We start from the raw sequence: 20,070 nt of genomic DNA, 5'->3' as shown, positions 1-20,070 counted from the left end.
GGCAAGACCGGCCCTGGGTTTTCCATTGTTGGGTGGAGAGAGGGTGTGTTATGCCATGTGTCTGAGCTGGTGTCTCCCAGGAGTTTACTACAGAATAGGTTTCATTCTCCTTGCAAACTGACTCTCAGCTGCTGGGGAATGATAGGAACTGAAAGATAAGAATGGAGATAGTATATCTGCTGATGGGAGAGGGGTGGTCAGAAATGGATAGATGAAATCCTTGAAATAGCTTAATATATTCTTAAGCAGGGATGTTTATGGGGAGGTAATGTTAGGCGAACACTCCTAGGTTAATTTCAGCACAAAACATTAACTGGAAAAGAGAAAGTCAGCAGAACGGCACAAGTTATCTCCTCTCACTAAGAGTGAACGCCCCAGTTGCTGACATGATCCGAAACATTCTCCATCCTCTGCTGCTGAAGGAGGCAACTTCTGTTGTTTGAAGACACGCCCGTCCTTTGGAAGGAATTTTTTTATTCCCTACCTTTGTCTTCATTTTTATGTAGTGCCAAACACGTATTGCTAAAGTAGAACTTAAAAGTAGTTGCTTCATTCTTTAGGAAGATTCAGAGACAATAATAATGAAAAAGAGCTATGAACCCAGAAAAAAAAAGTTGTATCTTCCAGTCCTGTCCCTCTGCTCCTTAGACTGTCATTTATTTCATGTTGGTTGTATGACCTATAGAGATATATGGGCCTAGTGATATGTATCTAAAGCATAAGTGGATTTTTGTACAATTTATCTATAATACCCCTTTTATCACTTGCAGCATTTGGATGCTTTGCTGAGAGAGGTAAAAGACATTGTGATGAAACACTCGGACATATCTGTCCTTGAGGCTTCCTCAAGAACTTACTATGTCCTCTGCAGTGAAGAAATGGCCATCTACAGCCAGGTGGATTGTGCCCGAACTCAACTGGTAGATGAGTTGATGGGACAGCTTAACCAGCTACTAGATGGCTTCTGGCAAAAGGTGAGTTGTGGCTCATTGTGGAGATAAATAAACTGTTTCCCTATGAAAAAAAGAAGACAAAAAAATTAAGGGGGATATGGATCTATTCTTTGCCCGCTGTTTCTCTGCTTAAGGGGAGCAGAGCTTTCAAAGATAGATTTGCTCCTCTGAAAAGACTGTTTATATTTTAATGAAACAGATGTATTTTGGCAGGAATAGAGTGGGGAAAATAATAAACAAGGTAGTGCACACCAGCATCAAGGCATTTTATGTCTTCTGAATATTCTGGACCTAAGCTCCATAGTTGCTCCATTACTGTGCCAAAAATACCACGTCCAAGATCAGCTAAGAAGTGCTGTGGATCTCTAGGTGATAAGACTGTTCCCAAAAAGGTATAGTTCTGCACTTCTACATATTTTACTGTACACAAGATGCCCTTTGTGCTGCCACTTTTGCTCTAGGAAAAAAAACAAAACCAGCAGTCTGTAATGCAGATTGTAGAGCTTTGTAGTCTTTGAAATGATGACTTTCTCCTTGAAGGAGGACTGCAGAGTCTCCCTCAAAGTTTTTCATTAGTTCTAAAAAGCAGAAACAGCTGGTGGTGATATGAATAGCTTTCTGGCTGAGCTGAACAACAGAAGCCTGCAGCTGATCTGATCAACTGTGCCGTCATGAACAGGTGTCATGCCATGGTATGAGAGTTAACACTGGCAGGTTTTTATTGGACACTGGGATATTGTAAAATGTGTCAAGCCAAAAAATCCCCTAACCTCAGATTGGATTTATTTTGTTGGTCTTAAATAGATATCTATGTCAATGTAGGAGAATGTGTACTTATGAGAAACAAGATAAGTGGTAGACCAGGGATTCTTCAGCTCCTTCATAGTGTGATCTGTATCTAAATAAAGAGATTTTCTCCTGGAACCCCTCCCTTCTAATTCCTGGTTGTGTATAGTGTCTCCCATAATCACGTAGTATACTTGTGGAAACTACAGCAATTGCATCTATGGGAAAGTATTTAATATATTTTTAGCTATCTTTGAATGTGATCTGGCAGCTGGAAGCAAGGAGAGTCAGCACCATGTGAACAGTTAGCTTTCCAGAGACCCCTGACAACTGTGTGAGGGACCATGAATGGCCTGTGAGTCTAAGGGTTAGCACTTCTGTGTTTAGCCTAATTGCTAGTTTTTACTCTGTGTTAGCAATGCTGTATTCTAGGGAGGCTGCTGTGAGTTTATTAATGACAGGGACATTGCTTTAGACAAAACTTCTGTGCAGTCAACGTGTTGTTTTCTTTTTACTGTAGAGGAAGGCATGAGTAGGGTGGTTGAAGGTGAAGGGACTGGGGGGTGCTGGAGGAGACTAATTCAAGCCTGCGGGTTGGTTGGGAAGAGAACGTAGCAGTTACCTTGCCCCACCCTGGCTAATTCCCTTCTCTTTCCAAAATTTACATAATTTAGGAAGAAGGATTTTGTACGGATGCAGGAGAAGTTTCCCGGATGCACTCTGCTTTGAGAAGAGTAGCAGCTTTTCATAAGTGAGATGTTTATTTTCACAATGTACTTTCTTATATACTTAAGTGTTGATTCAACAGATGCAAAATGAGAATTGCTTGTTTGCTGGGCTTAATAAGATTTTTCACAAGCAAATGAAAATGATCCCTATGAGAGGTGCTGCAAGGTTTAGTTTCTTCTTAACAGAACTGTGCTCTTGGATATGGAATTCTTTTTGGACTTGTTTTTGAGGTTGGAGCATCAGTTCTAATGTGGCTAAGAAGTGTGTGCTACAGAGTTAGGATGTGAGAGTGGACACAGAGATCCTTGCTGTGATGCCTCCTTCCTAGCTGGGTGCTTTTGCACTGCCAGTGCAAAAAAAAACCAAAGCACTGCAGTGCTTTTTGCACTGTCAGCACTGGTGGTCAGTCTGAAGAGGGTATAGTGAATGCAGCCTTTTTTTTCCCAGCGGATATAATCTGCTTGGTTTGTTTGTGTATTTGATCTTTGTTAAAAGATGGATTTCTCAAAAGCTTGGTTCTCCAGGGATTGTTCACCAAGTAAACTGTCATGCAAGATATTAGAGGGTGGGGGAATTGGGCCGCCTTCTCAATGTGTCTTGTACCAATCCTGCGTGCTAGGACTGCTCTTGTTTTTGCAAAGAGAAGTCAAATGTTAAGATGTGAATGCTCAAGAGTATTAGAAACACTCTTTTAAAGCGGGGTGGGGAAACTGTTCTTTATACCTTTTTGGGCAGCTTTTTGAGAGTGTGGATAGAGTATAGGAAAAGGGTACAGAGCTCAAGCTTCTTTTTCCTCTCCTCATGACACTGCAGTTTTGTGGTAGGAATGCAGACTGTAAAGCTATGGACTAAAGGTTGCAGCGTTAGATCGTGACAAACTTAATTTCATTCCTCCCCCCCTTAGAATTAATAATTAGTTGTTTAAAGTTCTTGCTGTATGTCGGATGAAGGCAATAATAGGATACATGTAACCTGCTTCATCAGGTGAGATTTCATTTCTTGCTTAGTGTTATCATTACTGTTTCTTTTTCACTTGCAGTGCCCATGATCTCACCAAGTGGAATCTGTATGACAAGACATTAAAGTTGCTGGTGTTTGAAACGGAACGTGGCAGTTTGCCTGTTCTGGTGAGTTGTTAATATTTAACATTGAAAGAGGTTTTTCTTGTTGAAAGCAGGAAAATTAGGAAATATTAAATAATCTTATAGATCAATGTCCATAAGGAAGGTACTGTTTCTCGATCTGAGAAACTGTCTTTGGTGTAATGTTATTGGAATTGGTAAATTCATGCTGTGGATTTGTTTATTTTGGAGGTTCTCCAAAGCTATGATAGAGTAATCACCTGACATCTGGATTGATCCTTTGTGATGCTCAGTACTTCCCATTGATTGAACAGTTTTTCTCTCAGAACATACGAAATTGTTGAGACTGTGAGGAGCCCTTTATAGATTGCATGTAACCTGGAACTAGAGTACTTTAGACCTGTTGCTTGCGGTTTGACTCCTGGTGAAAATGGTTTATAATTACTAGTTGTCTCAACTGCAGCCTTTTGGTTGTCTGGTTGCCTCAAATCAAGCGTTGGTGGTGCCAAAATGGAGCTATATAATAGGATTACAAGGGGAAGTACTCTAGTAGTCATGGATGTTTTCAAGAAAGAACTTGAGGTTATTTGGAAAGGGATGAAATTTAGCTGGGTAGAGAGAACTTTGCAGCCAGTGGGTAGAGGTGGACTCCTTTAGATGGAGCATCAGAGCACCAAGGTTTGGCTAGTGCTCTGAATTGCCTGCTGGAGGAGGACTCTGCCTTTCCCCTAAGATTGCAAAAAAATCCTAAGAAGCTAGGCCAAAGTTAGCCTCTGTGAACACCCTTTGTAGTACATGGTTATTTTCCATTGAGCTCGGCAAGATGTCAGAGTTCTGCAGAAGCAGCACCTTAGTAATGAAATTTCTCAGGAGGCAACGTTTGCTTGTATGTAAACCTGTTGTGTTTATTTTGAGGGTCTAAATACAGTACAGAAATGGGTCATGCAAGCAGCATGCAGAATGTCAGGCTTGGATGCTTTGTTTAGTCCAAAGCTTTTTGCTGTTGAGCCTTTCATGTAAATAAAAGACGTGTTTTTATTTGCAGATGATCCTGCCAGCTCTCCAGTGCACGTATTTTTCTCTCCTGTGGCAACTAGCTGCAGTTTCAGAAAATCCTTCCAAGGTTAGCCACTCCACATAATTTTGAAACCCAGGGTTGTTCTTCTAGAAGTTTAAGTTGCTTTTCTGTTTTCAGATCGGCAAAAAAACCAAGCTTTCTCAAGAAGATAATTTGTGTGTTTTCTTGAGGAAACCAAATTGAGTTGAGGCATTTTCTCTCTGTCTTGCCCTCTTTTTTTATAAAGTGTTTATGCTTTGTCAGTTTGCAAGAGAATATGTGAACAATGGTTCACCTCTATTTTTACTGCAAAATGTGTGCATCAAATTCCTGGGGCTTGATGGAGATAGGGAACTTGTTCCACTGCCAAACAGTTTGTTGTTTTCTTCTTTTAAGCAACAAAGAATATTCAATGAAAACTCCAGAAATTCCTATTGCTTTGTTTTGGTTTTATTTTCTTGTTTTACTTACATATTTCTGGCAGAAAGTTTGAGGAAACTGGTAATCTTCTCATCAGCTGACACTTTTTAATTGTTTATATATAGTGCCAAGCTGTACCAGGTATTTCAGAAGACAGTCTAGTTTAAGACACCAGAGAGGGAAACTCCTTTATGCTTTGGTTTGCATGTGAGTGTGTTCCCGTGCGGCTCCTCTTTATGGTGATTTCTGACTACACCTAGTGCTGCTGCTTCTGTCATTCTGTCCCCTTCCCCTCGTGCTCCTGTGTGTACAGAACAGGACACTGACATGGACATTTGTTTTGTGTGAGAAACGCTAGCTGGGAGGTTACCCATTTGGGGACTGATTCACCCTCTATTCCTGTCCTGTTCCATTCCTGTGTGGATGTCCGCATCTCTCACTGCTCTGATATGTTCTGCCTTTCAGTCTAGACACGGTTAGCTTGAGTGATAATGGGGCAGCACATTTTTTAATTTGGCCTTTTGTATGGGAGCAGATTTTGATTGGAAGCACAACGTTACGGCCCTCTCTGTAGGGCCAAATCTAGATGTTGGCAGAGACAGAAGTTCCAAGAGCAAAAAAAGAACATTTCCTGGACAGCAGCTCTAAGACTGTTTCTTCCCCCACCCCCTAATAGCGTTAAGGCAATGTTTTGCCTCTCCCTCTGCTGAGAAGAACTCAGCATGCCCTGGGATGGATCCCCTTTCTTATATATATATCAGTTGCATACTTATACAGTTGCATAGCATGAAATCCAGCCCTCCTCTAAGGGCATTCCTCTTCTATTGGCTGCTCTCAAAGCTCAGTGCAGTGCTACAGCTGGGACCTGGTGAAGGATCAGAAAGTCTTTTTATGTGGCTGTGGGCAAGTCAAATAGTCTCTCTTGCTGGATTAATCTTAACAAATAGAGGTGTCTGAGTTTCTGAGTGCCAAAGTTAGCAGTGTAGTTAAACTGCGTTCTCTCTGTGGTCAATAAAGGGAGAGAGAAGAGCAATTCCAGAAGGCAGTAAGTCTACTTGCATCTCTGAAGTGGAAATTGTTATCACTGCTTTATAACGATAAGCTGAAGTGAGTGAGGGAATACATGCTATTAGAGCTGCCCATCCTACAGATGGAGAAACAAAGAGTTTGTGATTCGCTGAATACCACTAGCCTCAGCAAGTGTGACAGATGCACATGTCCTACTAGTATTTGTCACATTTCTGCACCAAAGTGGGGGGGAAGTATATAATTTTATGGATTGACCTTTCTATCCCAGGTTCTGTGCCTGAAAACAAGACATTTTAAAGTCATTCATAGCTAGTAAGCTGTTGCTACTGTGAGATCACAGAATCAAGGAATCATCAGAGTTGGATGGAAGGGACCTCTAGAGATCATCTAGTCCAACTCCCCTGCTAAAGCAGGATTGCCTATAGCACATTACTCAGGACTGCATCAAGGCGGGTCTTGAAGGTCTCCAGAGAAGGGGACTCCACGACCTCCCTGGGCAGCCTGGTCCAGTGCTCTGTCACCCTCAGCGTAAAGAAATTGTTCCTTGTATTTGAATGGAACTTCCTGTGTTCCAGTTTGTGCCCATTGCCCCTCGTCCTGTCGCTGGGAACCACTGAAAAGGGTCTGGTTCCATCCTCCTTCAACCCACCCTTTAGATACTTGTAAGCATTAATAAGGTCTCCCCTCAGCCTTCTCTTCTCCAGGCTAGAGTCCCAGCTCTCTCAGCCTTTCCTCATAAGGGAGATGCCCCATTCCCTTAACCATCTTTGTTGCCCTACGTTGGACTCTCTCCAGTAGTTCCCTGTCTCTCGAGCTGGGGAGCCCAGAACTGGACACAGTATTCCAGTTGTGGCCTCACCAGTGCAGAGTAGAGGGGAAGAATGACCTCCGTCAACCTACTGGCCACACTCTTCCCTATGCAGCCCAGGATCCCATTGGCCCTCTTGGTGACAAGGGCACATTGCTGGCTCATGGATAGTTTACTATCTTCCAGGACCCCCGGATCCTTCTCCTCAGAAGTGCTTTCCAGCAGGTCCACCCCTAATCTATATTGGTGCCTGGGGTTCTTCCTCCCCAGGTGCAGGACCCTACATTTGCCCTTGTTGAACCTCATTAGGTTCTTCTCTGCCCAGCTCTCCAGCCTGTTCAGGTCACGCTGGATGGCGGCACAGCCCTCTGGAGTGTCAGCTTCTTTCGTAGTGTCGTTAACTGCTATCTTAAATGAATAATATCCGTGGAAGAAAGATGTAACCATTGTTTGTTCTATAATTCTCTATTGAATCATAGTCCCTAACATATTTGTCCTGTCACTTTTCCTAAATACGTTTTTAGGAGACTCCTTTTGCTCTAGGAAGAGAGCTGAGACATTTCAGTCAGATTTGCATGTGCTTCCTCCATCATAAGGAAAAAGATGTAAGAGAAAAGGTTTGTGTTTCTCTATCACTTGACTGGCGTTCGTGCTCAGTCCTCCTTTTAAATGCCTGCATTTCTTTTCATACTAGTGTTTCCTTCTACTGATTTTTGCTATTTTTTGTTTCTTAGCAGAGAAATAACTCTTTAAAAAAACAATCTTCAACTATTTGTTTTAAAGGAAAATTAAAGTTATGTTAGTCAAAATGCCACAAAAGTTGGTGCTTTAATCAAGCATAGGTATGTGCCTGCATGGGTCCATCTGCAAAATCTAGGCCTGAATCTGAATGACTCAGTTTGCCAGTTGATAATCATTGTTTTTCTGATTAGACTGATCAGTTGCTGTCATTGCATTATTAATGCCTTGCTATGAATATTACTTAAAAAAAAAGTGGACAAATTGTCCAATGATTCATGTGGAAGTTTGAAAATCTTTAGGTGGTGTTCATGTATGATACTTGTTCCTTAGGATACAGTATATAGAAGTTCTGGAAGAGCTTAGCTGTGGCATTTTACCATACGTTGGGGCAAACAGTAATCTTTAGCTTGCAAGGAAGAAGAGGGATAGAAGCTAGATTGTGACTTGTGGTGTTTGATGGAGATGCAAAGTGGAGGTGGCATGAAAAGTAACATGGTCTCTAAATCCTTCTTTGGCTTTGTTTGATACAGGCGTTCATGATACTCTGTGACTGGTTGCTGATTTTGAGTCATCAGGATTTAAATAATAATGAAGAAGCAGTCGGACTTCTAGATTATCTTCCCAGCACGTCACTTCAGGAAAAACTGCTTTTGTTTATCCAGGAACATGTTTTCTTGGAGGAAGAAGAGGAAAGCAAAGGTTAGACATCCTCATCACTGGGAAAACAATCTACCACTTTTGCTGTCATTTGTCATCTGCACTGAATGTATCGGGAAAAGGGACTGGGGTTTTTTTTTGTTTTATTTCGGTTGAGCCCCTTTATGAACAAAGTGGCTGAGCTGTTATTCACTGATCTGTATCCATTGTTGATCAACCATGGGACATAGCTGCCAGTTTACTTGTAGGATGAAAAGGGATGATGTAATGCAGGGATGAGTGAGAATGTAAAAGTATTTGGTAAAACTGACTTTGGTGGTACAGGTGATGGTGTTAGAGGAAGGCTTTGTAGTGTTACAGTGTGACTCTGTCAATGCATGGACACTTCTAAGCCATCAGAGTAAAGGACTAGTGGATTTTGATTTGGGGTTGAGGGGCAGAGTTAGTGGGAAATATCTCTGTACTTGTTGCTCTGTTTCCTTTTTCAAACACATTGAGATGCCATATTGAGGCTGTTATTGTGAAGGCTGGTTTCTTTTGAGAGTGTTTTGAAAATAGATGGTTAGCTCATTGTGGTTTTGAGGCAGAGTTTAAGTGTCACACTTTGAAAAACCAAGCATTGCTCTAGATTGCTGTGTCAAACTCTTGAGCTGTTCAGATGGAGTTCTGCGTTTAGTTTTGGGCACTGCGCTTCTCCAGGTCACAGTGTATATGCAAGAAGTGATGGGCCTAAATTGCATCAGGGAGATAGTAGAAGAGAATCCTTATTGGTAAAGGTAGAGATACAATAGAAAAGATAGCTCAAGTAGATTGTAGTATCCTAGTCATGGGAGTTTTCGAAGCAGGTTATGTTTCAGGTTGCATATGTTATATGTCTGAAACATAAAATTGATCCTGTTTTGGGTTAGATGGCCTTAAATCTGTTTCAGACCCACTTTGTATGATGCTTTCAATTTCTCAGTCCTCGCCACAGAAGATCTTTGTCACCCCACTGCAGATTCCTTCCTGAATGAGTGATTCTGTCATGCCGTGGATGCGTTTGTCTTTGTGCACAGCCGGCAGCTGCCCTATTTTAGTTTTAACTCTAATTTGCAGATACTTCTGCTCAGTCACTTGCCTTATGTTTGTTTCCAGGCCCACAGTCATGCTAGAAGTGCAAACAGTCCACATCAAAATGACAGGTTAAAGACTGAAGTCTTGTGGCAGTTTGTAGATTACATTCATAGCGGGAAAGAGAGCATCTCAGCTCTCCTGCTGCAAGAAGTTCTCCCCAAGCACCTGGAGAATTTCACCTGAACTCTTGTTGACTGTGTATGGCAACTTTTGTAGGGTTTCTGATGAGCTATGTGATGGTTTTCTAGCGTCTGTGTTATTCCAAGAAAAAACCCATGGTTGTAGTTTGCCTGGTCTCTTCCATTTGGTGTGTTCGTGCCTTTTATTCTGCAGTCTGTTTAATTCTGTTCTGTAGCAGTGAGCAGTGTTGTACAAGGAGATTCTGACTAGTAGAAATGTGAAAACCCTATGAAGATCAGAGTAGAAGATTGCAAGTAACTCATTTTCACTGTCATCAGCTGCAGGCTTTGAAATGGAAATAACCCTGTGTTTTCTTACATACAGCGGAATGGACACTGGCATCTGTTGCTTAGCGTGTTGAGTGAACAGCTGAGTCTGTGCTATTTGGATGAAAGTTGGTCATTAAAATTGAGATATCTGGAATAAAGTAGTAGAACAAAGCTTCAATGCTTTTGTTTCCCTAGACCTGACAGAAGAGGAGGAGACAAAGGATGAAAGTTGCAAACTTGACGACTTGCACAGAAAGCGGAGTCTTCTTGCAGCATATTGCAAGTTAATAGTGTATAATGTGGTAGAGATGACTGCGGCTGCTGAGATCTATAAGCACTATGTGAAGGTAATGTTTTAAATAAGGTTGTTTTGCCTATCAGTGCATTTTAGATTTTTGAAAGTAACTGCAGTGTTTGTGAAAGATGTGGGGTTAATGGTCTTATGGCTCAGAATCCTTGTATAAACACAAAAGGGCTGTAAAATCAAGCAAGAGTTGGACAAGGCTCTGCTCTTGGCTCTGCAAAGGTACCTCACTGCAGGCAAAGTAACTGAAAATCGAGTTGGGGGTAGGTCTGTTTGAACCATCTGCTCCTCGGTTTCTCCAGAGAGGCCACTGCAGACAAGCAGTTTAGGGCTGGGAGAGTGTTTTAACTATAGAGATTCCCGCATTGAAGCAGTTAATCTACTTAGAATAGAATCATAGAATCGTCTAGGTTGGAAGAGACCCTTGGGATCATCGAGTCCAACCATCTACCCTACTCAACAAAGTTCTCCCCTATACCATATCCCCCAACACCACATCTAAACGTGTCTTAAACACATCCAGGGATGGTGACTCAACCACCTCCCTGGGCAGCCTATTCCAATGCCCGACCACTCTTTCTGTGAAAAATTCTTTCCTAATGTTCAGTCTAAACCTACCCTGTTGGAGCTTGAAGCCATTCCCTCTTGTTCTGTCATTAATTACCTGTGAGAAGAGACCAGCACCAACCTCTCTACAGTGTCCTTTCAAGTAGTTGTAGAGAGTGATGAGGTCTCCCCTCAGCCTTCTCTTCCTCAAACTAAACAGTCCCAGCTCCTTCAGCCGCTCTTCATATGACTTATGATTTATTTTCCAGGCTCTGTACTGTACTTCATACAGCTGTATAGCTGTACTTCATACAGCTCACACAGTCCATATGCAGATGGCCTAGATTTCACATGGGTCCCGGTATTTAGACAACTGGTAGAGCTTCAGCCACTCTGAAGTGGGTTTAAGGAGGGCCGAGAACAGCACAGAGCGGGCAGTTGCCTTGAGTCAACCAACAGGACTTTGGAAATGCCTGAATATGGATCTTGTTCTTTATTGGGCCCAAGGCAAGCGTTGGTTAAATACAGAAAACTCTCTATTTCTCTCCTGAGTAGGCTTTGTTCTTTTGCTATAATAAATGCTCAACAATTCAAGTGGAACTTTAATCCTTACATTTCTCTTAAAGGAGCATACCATTGGTTTACCTATGAAATAATATAAGAAGTCCAGTTTTCATCTTTTAGCTTGAATGTTCTGATATTTGGGAGTGTTTTATGAACTTCTTGTTTGACATGAACAGAATCATGTGTTTTGTGTACTCCCTGTGCTAAAGAAGGGGAATCATAATTCTCGTGTGTTTTGTTGCTGTTAATAGACCTACAATGATTTTGGAGACATAATTAAAGAAACATTAAGCAGGACCAGGCACAATAACAAAATTCAGAGTGCCAAGACACTGATTCTCTGTCTGCAGCAGGTAAGGTTAAGATTAAAGCAAGAGGCTCCGGGCTTTTATGACAGCTGTATTCATATTGGAATCTTTTACCTACTTTGCCATAATTATTCAAATTCATTAAAAAAACTAGTGGAAGAAATTATTTCCTTGACTGCACTTTCTATGTGCATGTTGGTTTTGTACCTTTCTAATCATTAGATCTGTTTTAAAATGCAATTTTGTGCATGATTTTTTTGTCTTGTTTTTAACCTTCAAAGGCACAGTGTATTAGGATTGATGTGAGACCACAGAGTGTTTCCTGGGACATTGTAGGTGTTTCTTAACCTTAACAAAGGTTAAAGATATTATTCTGTCATTTTTTGGACTACCTCAATTCCTGTTGAATTTGAGGAACCACAAATGTATCTGCGGCTGGCCAGCTTTAATCTTTAATCCCTGGTATTTTCAGTATTTTTTTTTTTCTGGAAGAAAGTGGGGCGCAGCTCTTCTCCAGGGTCTCGGTTGCTGGGGCTTGCAGCTGCTGACTGATGGGGCCAGTTCACTGTTTTAGCAGCTGCTTTTTGCCAGCTCTGCCCATGACCAGAGCTACTTCTAGCTTGGAGTCGTGCTGTAACCCACAGAGCAGGCTCCTCCCAGGGGGTGCCGATACATGAGCTTTGCTCATTTCACGCACATTGCCAGGGGCTTAGATCTGTGAACTAGCCCCTGAAATCGGAGCTTAGATGAGGCTAAGCAGTATTTGGCTACATATATTCTGCTGACATAGTCAGGACTTTGTGTTTAGGTATCACATAGACAACAGGCCCTTTTTGGCCTTTGCTTGACCTTGAGAGTTAACAGGTTGAAGGGAACAAGCTACCTCCATGTTCTGTCAGGAAAAAAAATACCGAAACATAGTTAATTTGGCTCAAAACTTGCTTTTGACCCAGTCTCAATCTCAGAAATTGGACTGTGCTGCTGCCAAACTTGCTGCTTTATTTCTGCATTCTGATATTCTGAAATCCTCTTGGGCAAATTAGGCCTCTTGAGCTTGATTCAGAAGTCCCAATGGGAGATGGGGTCAGTGGAGGCATCATCTTCTGGAATTGGTTCTCTGTGTATGCACATATTGTTATTTATCTATTTATTTTTAATTTGTGCCTGTCTCTTGAGCACAACAGTGTCCTTTGTGTCAGTCCATTGTTGTTCCAGTCGTGTGCTTTTGAAGCACGTAATTTACCTGCTCTTTTGTGAGGCTTCTTTCTGTGTAAGCGAACTGTTGATTGCTGTGCCTGTCTCCGTGTCTTTCTGGTGCTTTGTTTGCCTTTGTAGGATTACATCTGGTTGCTCACCTGAGAGTTCTTTTGCAGCTGTTTCAGAGACATACAGAAAGCCAAGACAGCAGTAGTGGCATGGACTTCTCCTCGGCTTCCTTCACAAATATGAAAGAACTTGCTCGCCGCTTTTCACTAACATTTGGCTGGGACCAGGTGAAATCTAGAGAATCTGTAGCTATGATACACAAGTATGTGCCACGTAGCATCACTTTGTCCATGGTCATTGTTTTTGTTAGTTGTCTGTTTTATTGCTCTGTTCTCTCTCTCGTTTTCTCTTCCAACAGGGAAGGGATTGAATTTGCTTTTCAAGGAGCGACTGGAGTAGATGGAAAATGCTTGCCTCCTAACTTGAGCTTTCTGTTAATCATCAGTGAATTTTCCAACAAGCTGCTAAAGCCTGACAAAAGACTAGTGTAAGTTAAGTTCTTGTACAGTCATACAGAGTTTGTGTTTTGTGTATCCCTGGGGGATACATGGGACATTTGACCTTCACTGTTGCAGAAGTTGCTTTTCAGTGAACTTTTGAAATGAGTCTGTCCCTGAGGCTGTTAGTTTGAGAGACACTTGTTGAATTTTGTAGTAGTAGTTATTTCAGATTGTATGTGCAGTATGCATTCTAGATCTTTTTCAGACATACTTGTGGCCTCGTGGCAATTCTTCTAAGGGAAAGACAATATTAACTAGGTGGAAGAGGTTTGCAGCTTGACTGGCCAGGAATGCTATTCTGAACGGAAAAGTAAAGCAGAAAAGATTGAGGAAGAGGTATTGCCCAGACCGTTATTCTGTAATTATCTAACCCCATAGCTTCAGGACTGAATTACATGAGTTCTGTGGAATGTATTTGGAATAGAAACATAGTGACACTATTCATAATGGAGATATTTAAATTCAAGAATTTACTTTTTACAGGGGAATATGCCCTGATGCAGTCGGGCCTTCTGTGTTTTAGTGCTTTAGATATTTACATTTAATAATATAAGAATGATAGTCTTATTTTGGCATCATGAGACATTATGCATCTGAACAGAGAGACGTATGATTATGTCTCTTACTGCTGCCTTCACCTGCCTTGACTCCAGTCATTTTTGGGAAGGAGGTAATAGTTTTCCTTCTATTTGACCTTCCTTTTATTTGCCGCTTATTTTGGATCTGGATCTCTGCACTTCAGTCTTCTATTTACAGATACTGTAAAAACTATTGCAAAATATATAACAGCTATTTTCATTTTCCTGGGAGCATACATGAAGACATGGGAATGTAAGATGAAACATTAAGACACATCTGCCTTTTTGAATTTCTGAGGAAATCGCTCCTGTACCCGACAGGAAGAGTTATGCTTTGGAGAATAAGTCAACAGAAATGGAAAAACACCCCAAGAGCTACATTTTGCTGAGCTCTGTGTAACTTGTTTGCTCCTGTGTCACTTTGTCTTAAACGGGAAGTTAATTTCCATGGGGATCATCAACCAGTTTTTATGTAACAAGGGTTGAGAGTGGTAAAATGTCTGCTTTCCTGTTACTTTACATGACAAATACAATTTATTAATGATTGCCAGCTACCATAATAATATATTTTAAAAAATTGATTCAACTCCAAAATGCAAAATACAGAAGAAAAATATTTGACATATACTGATTACAACCCCTGGTAAATCTAAAGCGGATGAGCTATGGGTAGTGATAACTGCCTTTTCTGTTCTTGCATTTTTCTCAGAGACAATCTTTGAGATTTATGACTAGAATTGGTTTTGTACAGTTTCTGTACAACTCTGTCCATGTTGTCTGGATTTTAAAGAGCGATTGCCATCTGTGTGGTGACACTCGTGCAATAAGTACATTTCTGCTAATCCGTCCTTGAAAAGCTTTGTCATTTCATTTACCTCCAAGGAGTATTTTTTAATTAAACAAGAGGAAAATATTTCGTCATTAATGTGGGCAGATGTAAAGTCCAGATGACATTTTTCGTAGGGCTGTATTTAACTTCTTGACCAGTGGATATATTCCAGAAGTGTATTCCTGAATGTATTAGATACATTCAGGTAGGTTTATTCATTGATAACTTTTGTGGGAAATACAGAACCTGGCAGGGAATGCTCTTTGACTTCAGTTCTTACTGCTTTGGACCCTCCCACTGCTGCTGGGAACAAATGGAAAACAATAAAATTCACAAGGGGGGAAATTGCAATTTTATCCACAACTACATTCAGACTATGTTTGTGGAGTAAGAGTTTCTATTCTGGGAGGCCTAAAATGTCTTGCAGGGGCTGGAGATTATATTTCCTCTTAGAAATATTTAGGTTTAGCTCCATCATAAATTACTGGATGGAATGTTTTAGGTCAACATGAACTTTTAGAAATAAACATCTGGTTATTTTCATTTTTATTATTAATCATAGGATTGATGTCCAGGTCTGTATGCTAACATGTGTGAATGTACCTGTAACAGATGAGATACAGAATATGGGCATTTGTTAGAAAGGAGTATATTTCAACACCATCAAAGTATATGGATTTTAACCTCCTCCCCTGTAATTGCCCAGGTCATAGCAGTAAAATATCTAACTTGTCAATTGCTCTGTGCCACAACATGCACACAAGAAATGAATTATTGAATAACAAGCAGCACAAAGGGCCTGATTCCTGAATCAGTAGGAGTCTTTCCATTGACATTGATAGCAGTTGGATTAGACCCTAAAACAGTAGTTACAATACACTCTTGTTCGAAACCAACAAATTCCATTACCCGGTTTTCTTGATCCCTGGGGCCCGCAGAGTCCATGACTCTAATTGTTTCAGAGTCGGTGCTTACCCTAACCTCCTCCCAGCACCGGTTTTCTTGTTTTGCAAAGTGAATGAAATGTCTGATATTTTCCAGGCCACACTCCTAATCAAAGAAAGAATAATATACTGTACAGGCTGGCGTTAAAACTGTCACTTCTGGTATTTGCTAAGTTGGCGTCTGTTTTAACAACACCGGCCTTGATTTTGAACCGATGAGCTGTAGCTGAAATGTAGTGAGTATCCAGTTTCTAATCCCGAGTCAGACTTTGGTATTCTTTTCTTATTGTTATAAGTAGGAATGGGTCAGAAAGACCTTGTCAGAAATGCCCCGTTTTTCAGAAGGAATGTTTGAAGGAGACCTCTTTGCTCCAGAAAAGGTGATAGCTTCACCTGGGATTCAGGGAGGCCCTGTGTCAAGCCTCTGGATTGAATCAGGCAGAACAGGGATTTGAACCAATGCTTCCCACGTCCTGTGTGTTGTCATAACTGCAGAGCTGTTAACAGCTTCTTGCAGACACTTGACATTTTTTTGGGAACCTGAGAGAATTAGATGGAGTTTGAGATGGTATTATAGAAGAGTGGTTTTATTGGTTGTTCTTTTTTTTAAAATTTTGACAAAACAGGTATTCATGGTGTAAACACCCCATGTCCTGACCTGCTGTACTGTTGAATCACAAGGAGCATCTCTTGCCTGGGATCTCCTTTGTGTTGCAGTCCATGAAGCAGAAAAGGGTCACCAGGAGAAGGAGTGCATCCTCACAAAGGTCTGCTCTGTTCAGACTGCTCCTAGCAGCGACTTTTCCTGCACAGGAAGTTCTTTCTAGAGACTGACGTAATTCTGTAATTCCTGTGGATCTACTGTTGTTTCTAATGCTAAAATTGAAGCACTCTTCTAGCTTTGAAGGCATTTGCATTTTAAATATTCAGGTATTTCAGAGATGTCAGATATTTCTGAGAAAAGGGATGCCCTTTTTTTTCCTTCGACAGACCTGTCTTCACCTTTGGAGAGTAAAGGGAAAATGCCTTTCTAGCAATACCTTCCCTAGATATTGAGAGGAAAGATACTGAGTTTTCTTGTGCTTGCTTTTCGTTTTCTCCAGGTACGCTTACTTACAGAGGTATATAGCAGAACCACTGCCTTGCAGAGGAGACGAATGGCAGCCGTTGATATGGTACAGAAGCTCTTTACTGGCAAATGAAGATGAGGAGAGCTCTGTCCTCGGCAGTTCAGGAGAGTGGACCCCCGTGGGCACATCTAAGATGCCTTCTTTTAAAAGGAAATTGTCTAACGGTATGAAAACTTTTCTGTTCTGGATCAGCTGTATTGCTTTGTCCTAGCTAAAATGCACTTCATGCTTTGCATTAGCAGTACCACAGTGTGGTGGATATTGTGGACTTTCCAGTTTGAACTGTGGCTTTTGCCTTCAGCTCTGTTGTTGTTAAAGGTCTCTTCATCCCTCAGTAGCAGTAAGGTTGGTCTGGAGACTTTGAGTGAGCTGAATTCAGATAATCTTGAATTCTGCTCTGTACCAAGCTCTGGCATTTGTCTGTGCCATTGAGATTTCGTTCACTGCTTTCAGTTGTTAGTTAAGGGTGTTTTTACTTTAGACCCTGCAGATAATAGAGACAGGAGAGGTATTTCCAGAAGTTGATTCAGATCTTCAGCCCAGATGATCTGGGCCAAATCATCTTCTGGGGTCTTTCTCACTGTTGAATTTCTCGGGAGCCTGTAGGATTATACTCCTAGCTTAAGGACTTATAGTTAGGTGGGCTGGATCCAGGCTTTAGCAGCTTCATGGACTTCCAATCCATAATGAGGTATTCATTGCACGGATATGATGGGACTTAGTTAAATGTAGTAAAGCCAATATGAAAAGAATTCCCAGTAAAAATGCTAAGTGCTATGGACATGTGCAGTTGCATGTGCAGGAAAGGGAATTTTTCCAGAGCATCCTTTAGTTTCTTTTTCATGCTTTCTCAGAAATTTTCTTCTCAGTGACCTGCCTTCAGAAAGCTTGTTCCTTTGTGTCCCAAAGGCCCTCCTTTCTTGAGGGTTATACAGACTCAGCAGTACTGATAGCACTTGTGGACTGGGGCCAAGATCATAGATCTAGATTGCAAAAATGACCAGTGGGCAAAGTAAATTAATTTTCTTTTATGTGGCTTTTAGCTGATTCCTTCATTAAAAGAATGCTTTGCTCCAAATCTCCCTTTGAGTTTGGCCCCATTGCTTCACTGCTGTAGGGAACGTGTTGGAACTGTCCCTCTCAAGACCTTTGAGAGTGAAGCTGGAGAATGAGACTGTTCACTGTCTGTTACAGGGTCTTTGCCTGAAACCAGCCAGACGGAAGCAGCGAGCAAAGCTGCAGCCCTGCAGCGGCCTTCCCAGCTTGCCTCTGCGGCAGGGAAAAGCAGGAAGAGGCTAAAATCTCGAGAGGTGCACTTGCAGGAACACTTGCCATTCCTTTGTCCGGGAGGGCTGCGGAGAAGATACTGGTGAGAGTTTTATGTCTTACAAGCTCCTTCACTTGTCCTGGTGTTAACAGTTTGGTTCTCTCTGTCCACCTCTGCTTCTGGTTTTTGTAATACTTCCATGGGCAAAGGGCAGAGGGTGTGTACCTTCCTGATTTTCTTATGGGCTGTGTCCCAAGGACAGGTTGGGATTTTGATTTCATCAGTCATCTGCATTTGCTGCTTTAGCCTGATTGTCCCCCACTGCCACAGGGCTTCCGTGCCTTGGACTAACATCGAGTATGCAGAGGAAAAGACCAGGAAGGAGGAAGGCTCCCTGTCCTGCTTCTTGTGCCTCTGGTCCTGATGAGAGGGCTGTGGTGTTGGTTACTCGCTGGCTGTTTGCTGCAGCCTGACCATGAGTGTCTTCTGCATCTCAGGAAATGAAGGAGGGCTCTTGTCTCTGCAGATCTGCTATTAACTACTGTGTGACTGATGAATTCCTTTTAGAGGGGTGCATTTCCATGTGCAACATGCACATACGCCTGAGTGAAACCCCTCAGAACTTGGATGTAAGAGAGGTATCGCAGAAATAGGGAATCTGGATATTAGGGAGCTAATAATAGTTGGCTGAACATGAGCCAGCGGTGTGCCCAGGTGGCCAAGGCGGCCAACGGCATCCTGGCCTGTATCAGGAACAGTGTGGTGAGTAGAACCCGAGAGGTGATCGTCCCCCTGTACTTGGCACTGGTGAGGCCCCACCTCGTGTGCTGTGTCCAGTTCTGGGCCCCGTACCAGAAAAAGACATTGAGGTGCTGGAGGGGGTCCAGAGAAGGGCAACGAAGCTGGTGAGGGGTCTGGAGAAGAAGTCTTATGAGGAGCGGCTGAGGGAGCTGGGGTTGTTCAGCCTGGAGAAAAGGAGGCTGAGGGGGGACCTTATTGCTCTCTGCAACTACCTGAAAGGAGGTTGTAGAGAGGTGGGGGTTGGTCTCTTCTCCCAAGTCACAGGCGATAGGACAAGAGGAAGTGGCCCCAAATTGCACCAGGGGAGGTGAACCCTGGATATTAGTAATTTTATGGATATAAAAAATATGGATACTAATAATTGGGTATTAGGAAAATTTTTTACACTGAAAGGGTTATTAAGCATTGGAATGGGCTGCCCAGGGAAGTGGTTGAGGCACCATCCCTGGAGGCGTTCAAAAGATGGGTTGATATAGAGCTTAGTGACATGGTTTAGTGATGGTTTTTTGTCAGAGTTAGGTTGATGGTTAGATGATCTTGATCTTGAAGGTCCCTTCCAACCTAGACAATTCTATGATTCTATGGAGTCTGCTTTTGAGCTCTTTAAAGAGCTCTGCAAAGAGCTGTGTAAAGCACTCAAGAGTGCTCCATTGGCATATTTTTCTTTAATACAGGTCATTTATTGAGGTTTTAGGTGCCATTTCCCATACTGATAAGTTAAAAGATGAAACACAAGTCCGAAAAAGACGCATGCTTTTCCAAGTTTTGAGACACTTGTTGAATGTACCTGGTGAATACGAGTAAAATAGAACGCAAAATTATTAAATATGTAGTTGGTTACAGATCCAGCCCCTTTTTAAATGAACTTTTGTTTCTGAACTGCTTTATTGGAAGTTCCTCGGAGTGTAACCTCTTTCATACCTGGGAAATACTGAGCTAGGAACTTTGGGCCACCTTACAAGGATATCTCAGCAGCAGATGTTAACATGTGAGCTGCTCTGTGGTAAGCACACTTGTACAAGGGTGCAACCTGTTACAAAGTTTCTCAAGACTTAGCTTTTTTTTTTTTTTTTTTCTCCCCCCAGCAAAGATGAGATTAAGACGGAAGACGTCTCGGAGGAGGGTCAAGCAGAAAACGTAATTGAAGATGTCCATGTTGATGTGGTTGGTGCAGACCAGGTAATTCGGGCTCAGGTTTTCCAGCTCTGA

The 20,070-nt window shown here is 41.9% G+C and overlaps 1 protein-coding gene across 1 annotated transcript in view; it reads left to right on the top strand.

The window, feature by feature from the left end:
- Positions 1 to 20,070, top strand: part of LOC141470035 (cohesin subunit SA-2-like) — a 58,651-nt gene extending 38,581 nt beyond the window's left edge. The window contains exons 19-31 of the mRNA XM_074155952.1: positions 771 to 974; positions 2,414 to 2,490; positions 3,508 to 3,595; positions 4,596 to 4,673; positions 7,389 to 7,481; positions 8,136 to 8,304; positions 10,020 to 10,171; positions 11,490 to 11,591; positions 12,920 to 13,074; positions 13,171 to 13,299; positions 16,767 to 16,957; positions 17,988 to 18,162; positions 19,947 to 20,070. Of these exons, the coding sequence (XP_074012053.1) occupies positions 771 to 974; positions 2,414 to 2,490; positions 3,508 to 3,595; positions 4,596 to 4,673; positions 7,389 to 7,481; positions 8,136 to 8,304; positions 10,020 to 10,171; positions 11,490 to 11,591; positions 12,920 to 13,074; positions 13,171 to 13,299; positions 16,767 to 16,957; positions 17,988 to 18,162; positions 19,947 to 20,070 (1,737 nt within the window). The remainder of the gene's footprint in view (positions 1 to 770; positions 975 to 2,413; positions 2,491 to 3,507; positions 3,596 to 4,595; positions 4,674 to 7,388; positions 7,482 to 8,135; positions 8,305 to 10,019; positions 10,172 to 11,489; positions 11,592 to 12,919; positions 13,075 to 13,170; positions 13,300 to 16,766; positions 16,958 to 17,987; positions 18,163 to 19,946) is intronic.

The sequence above is a fragment of the Numenius arquata genome, chromosome 1, assembly GCF_964106895.1.
Source record: "Numenius arquata chromosome 1, bNumArq3.hap1.1, whole genome shotgun sequence".
Taxonomy (NCBI): domain Eukaryota; kingdom Metazoa; phylum Chordata; class Aves; order Charadriiformes; family Scolopacidae; genus Numenius; species Numenius arquata.
Note: the sequence above shows the minus strand (reverse complement) of the source record. Positions and strands in the feature narration are given on the sequence as shown.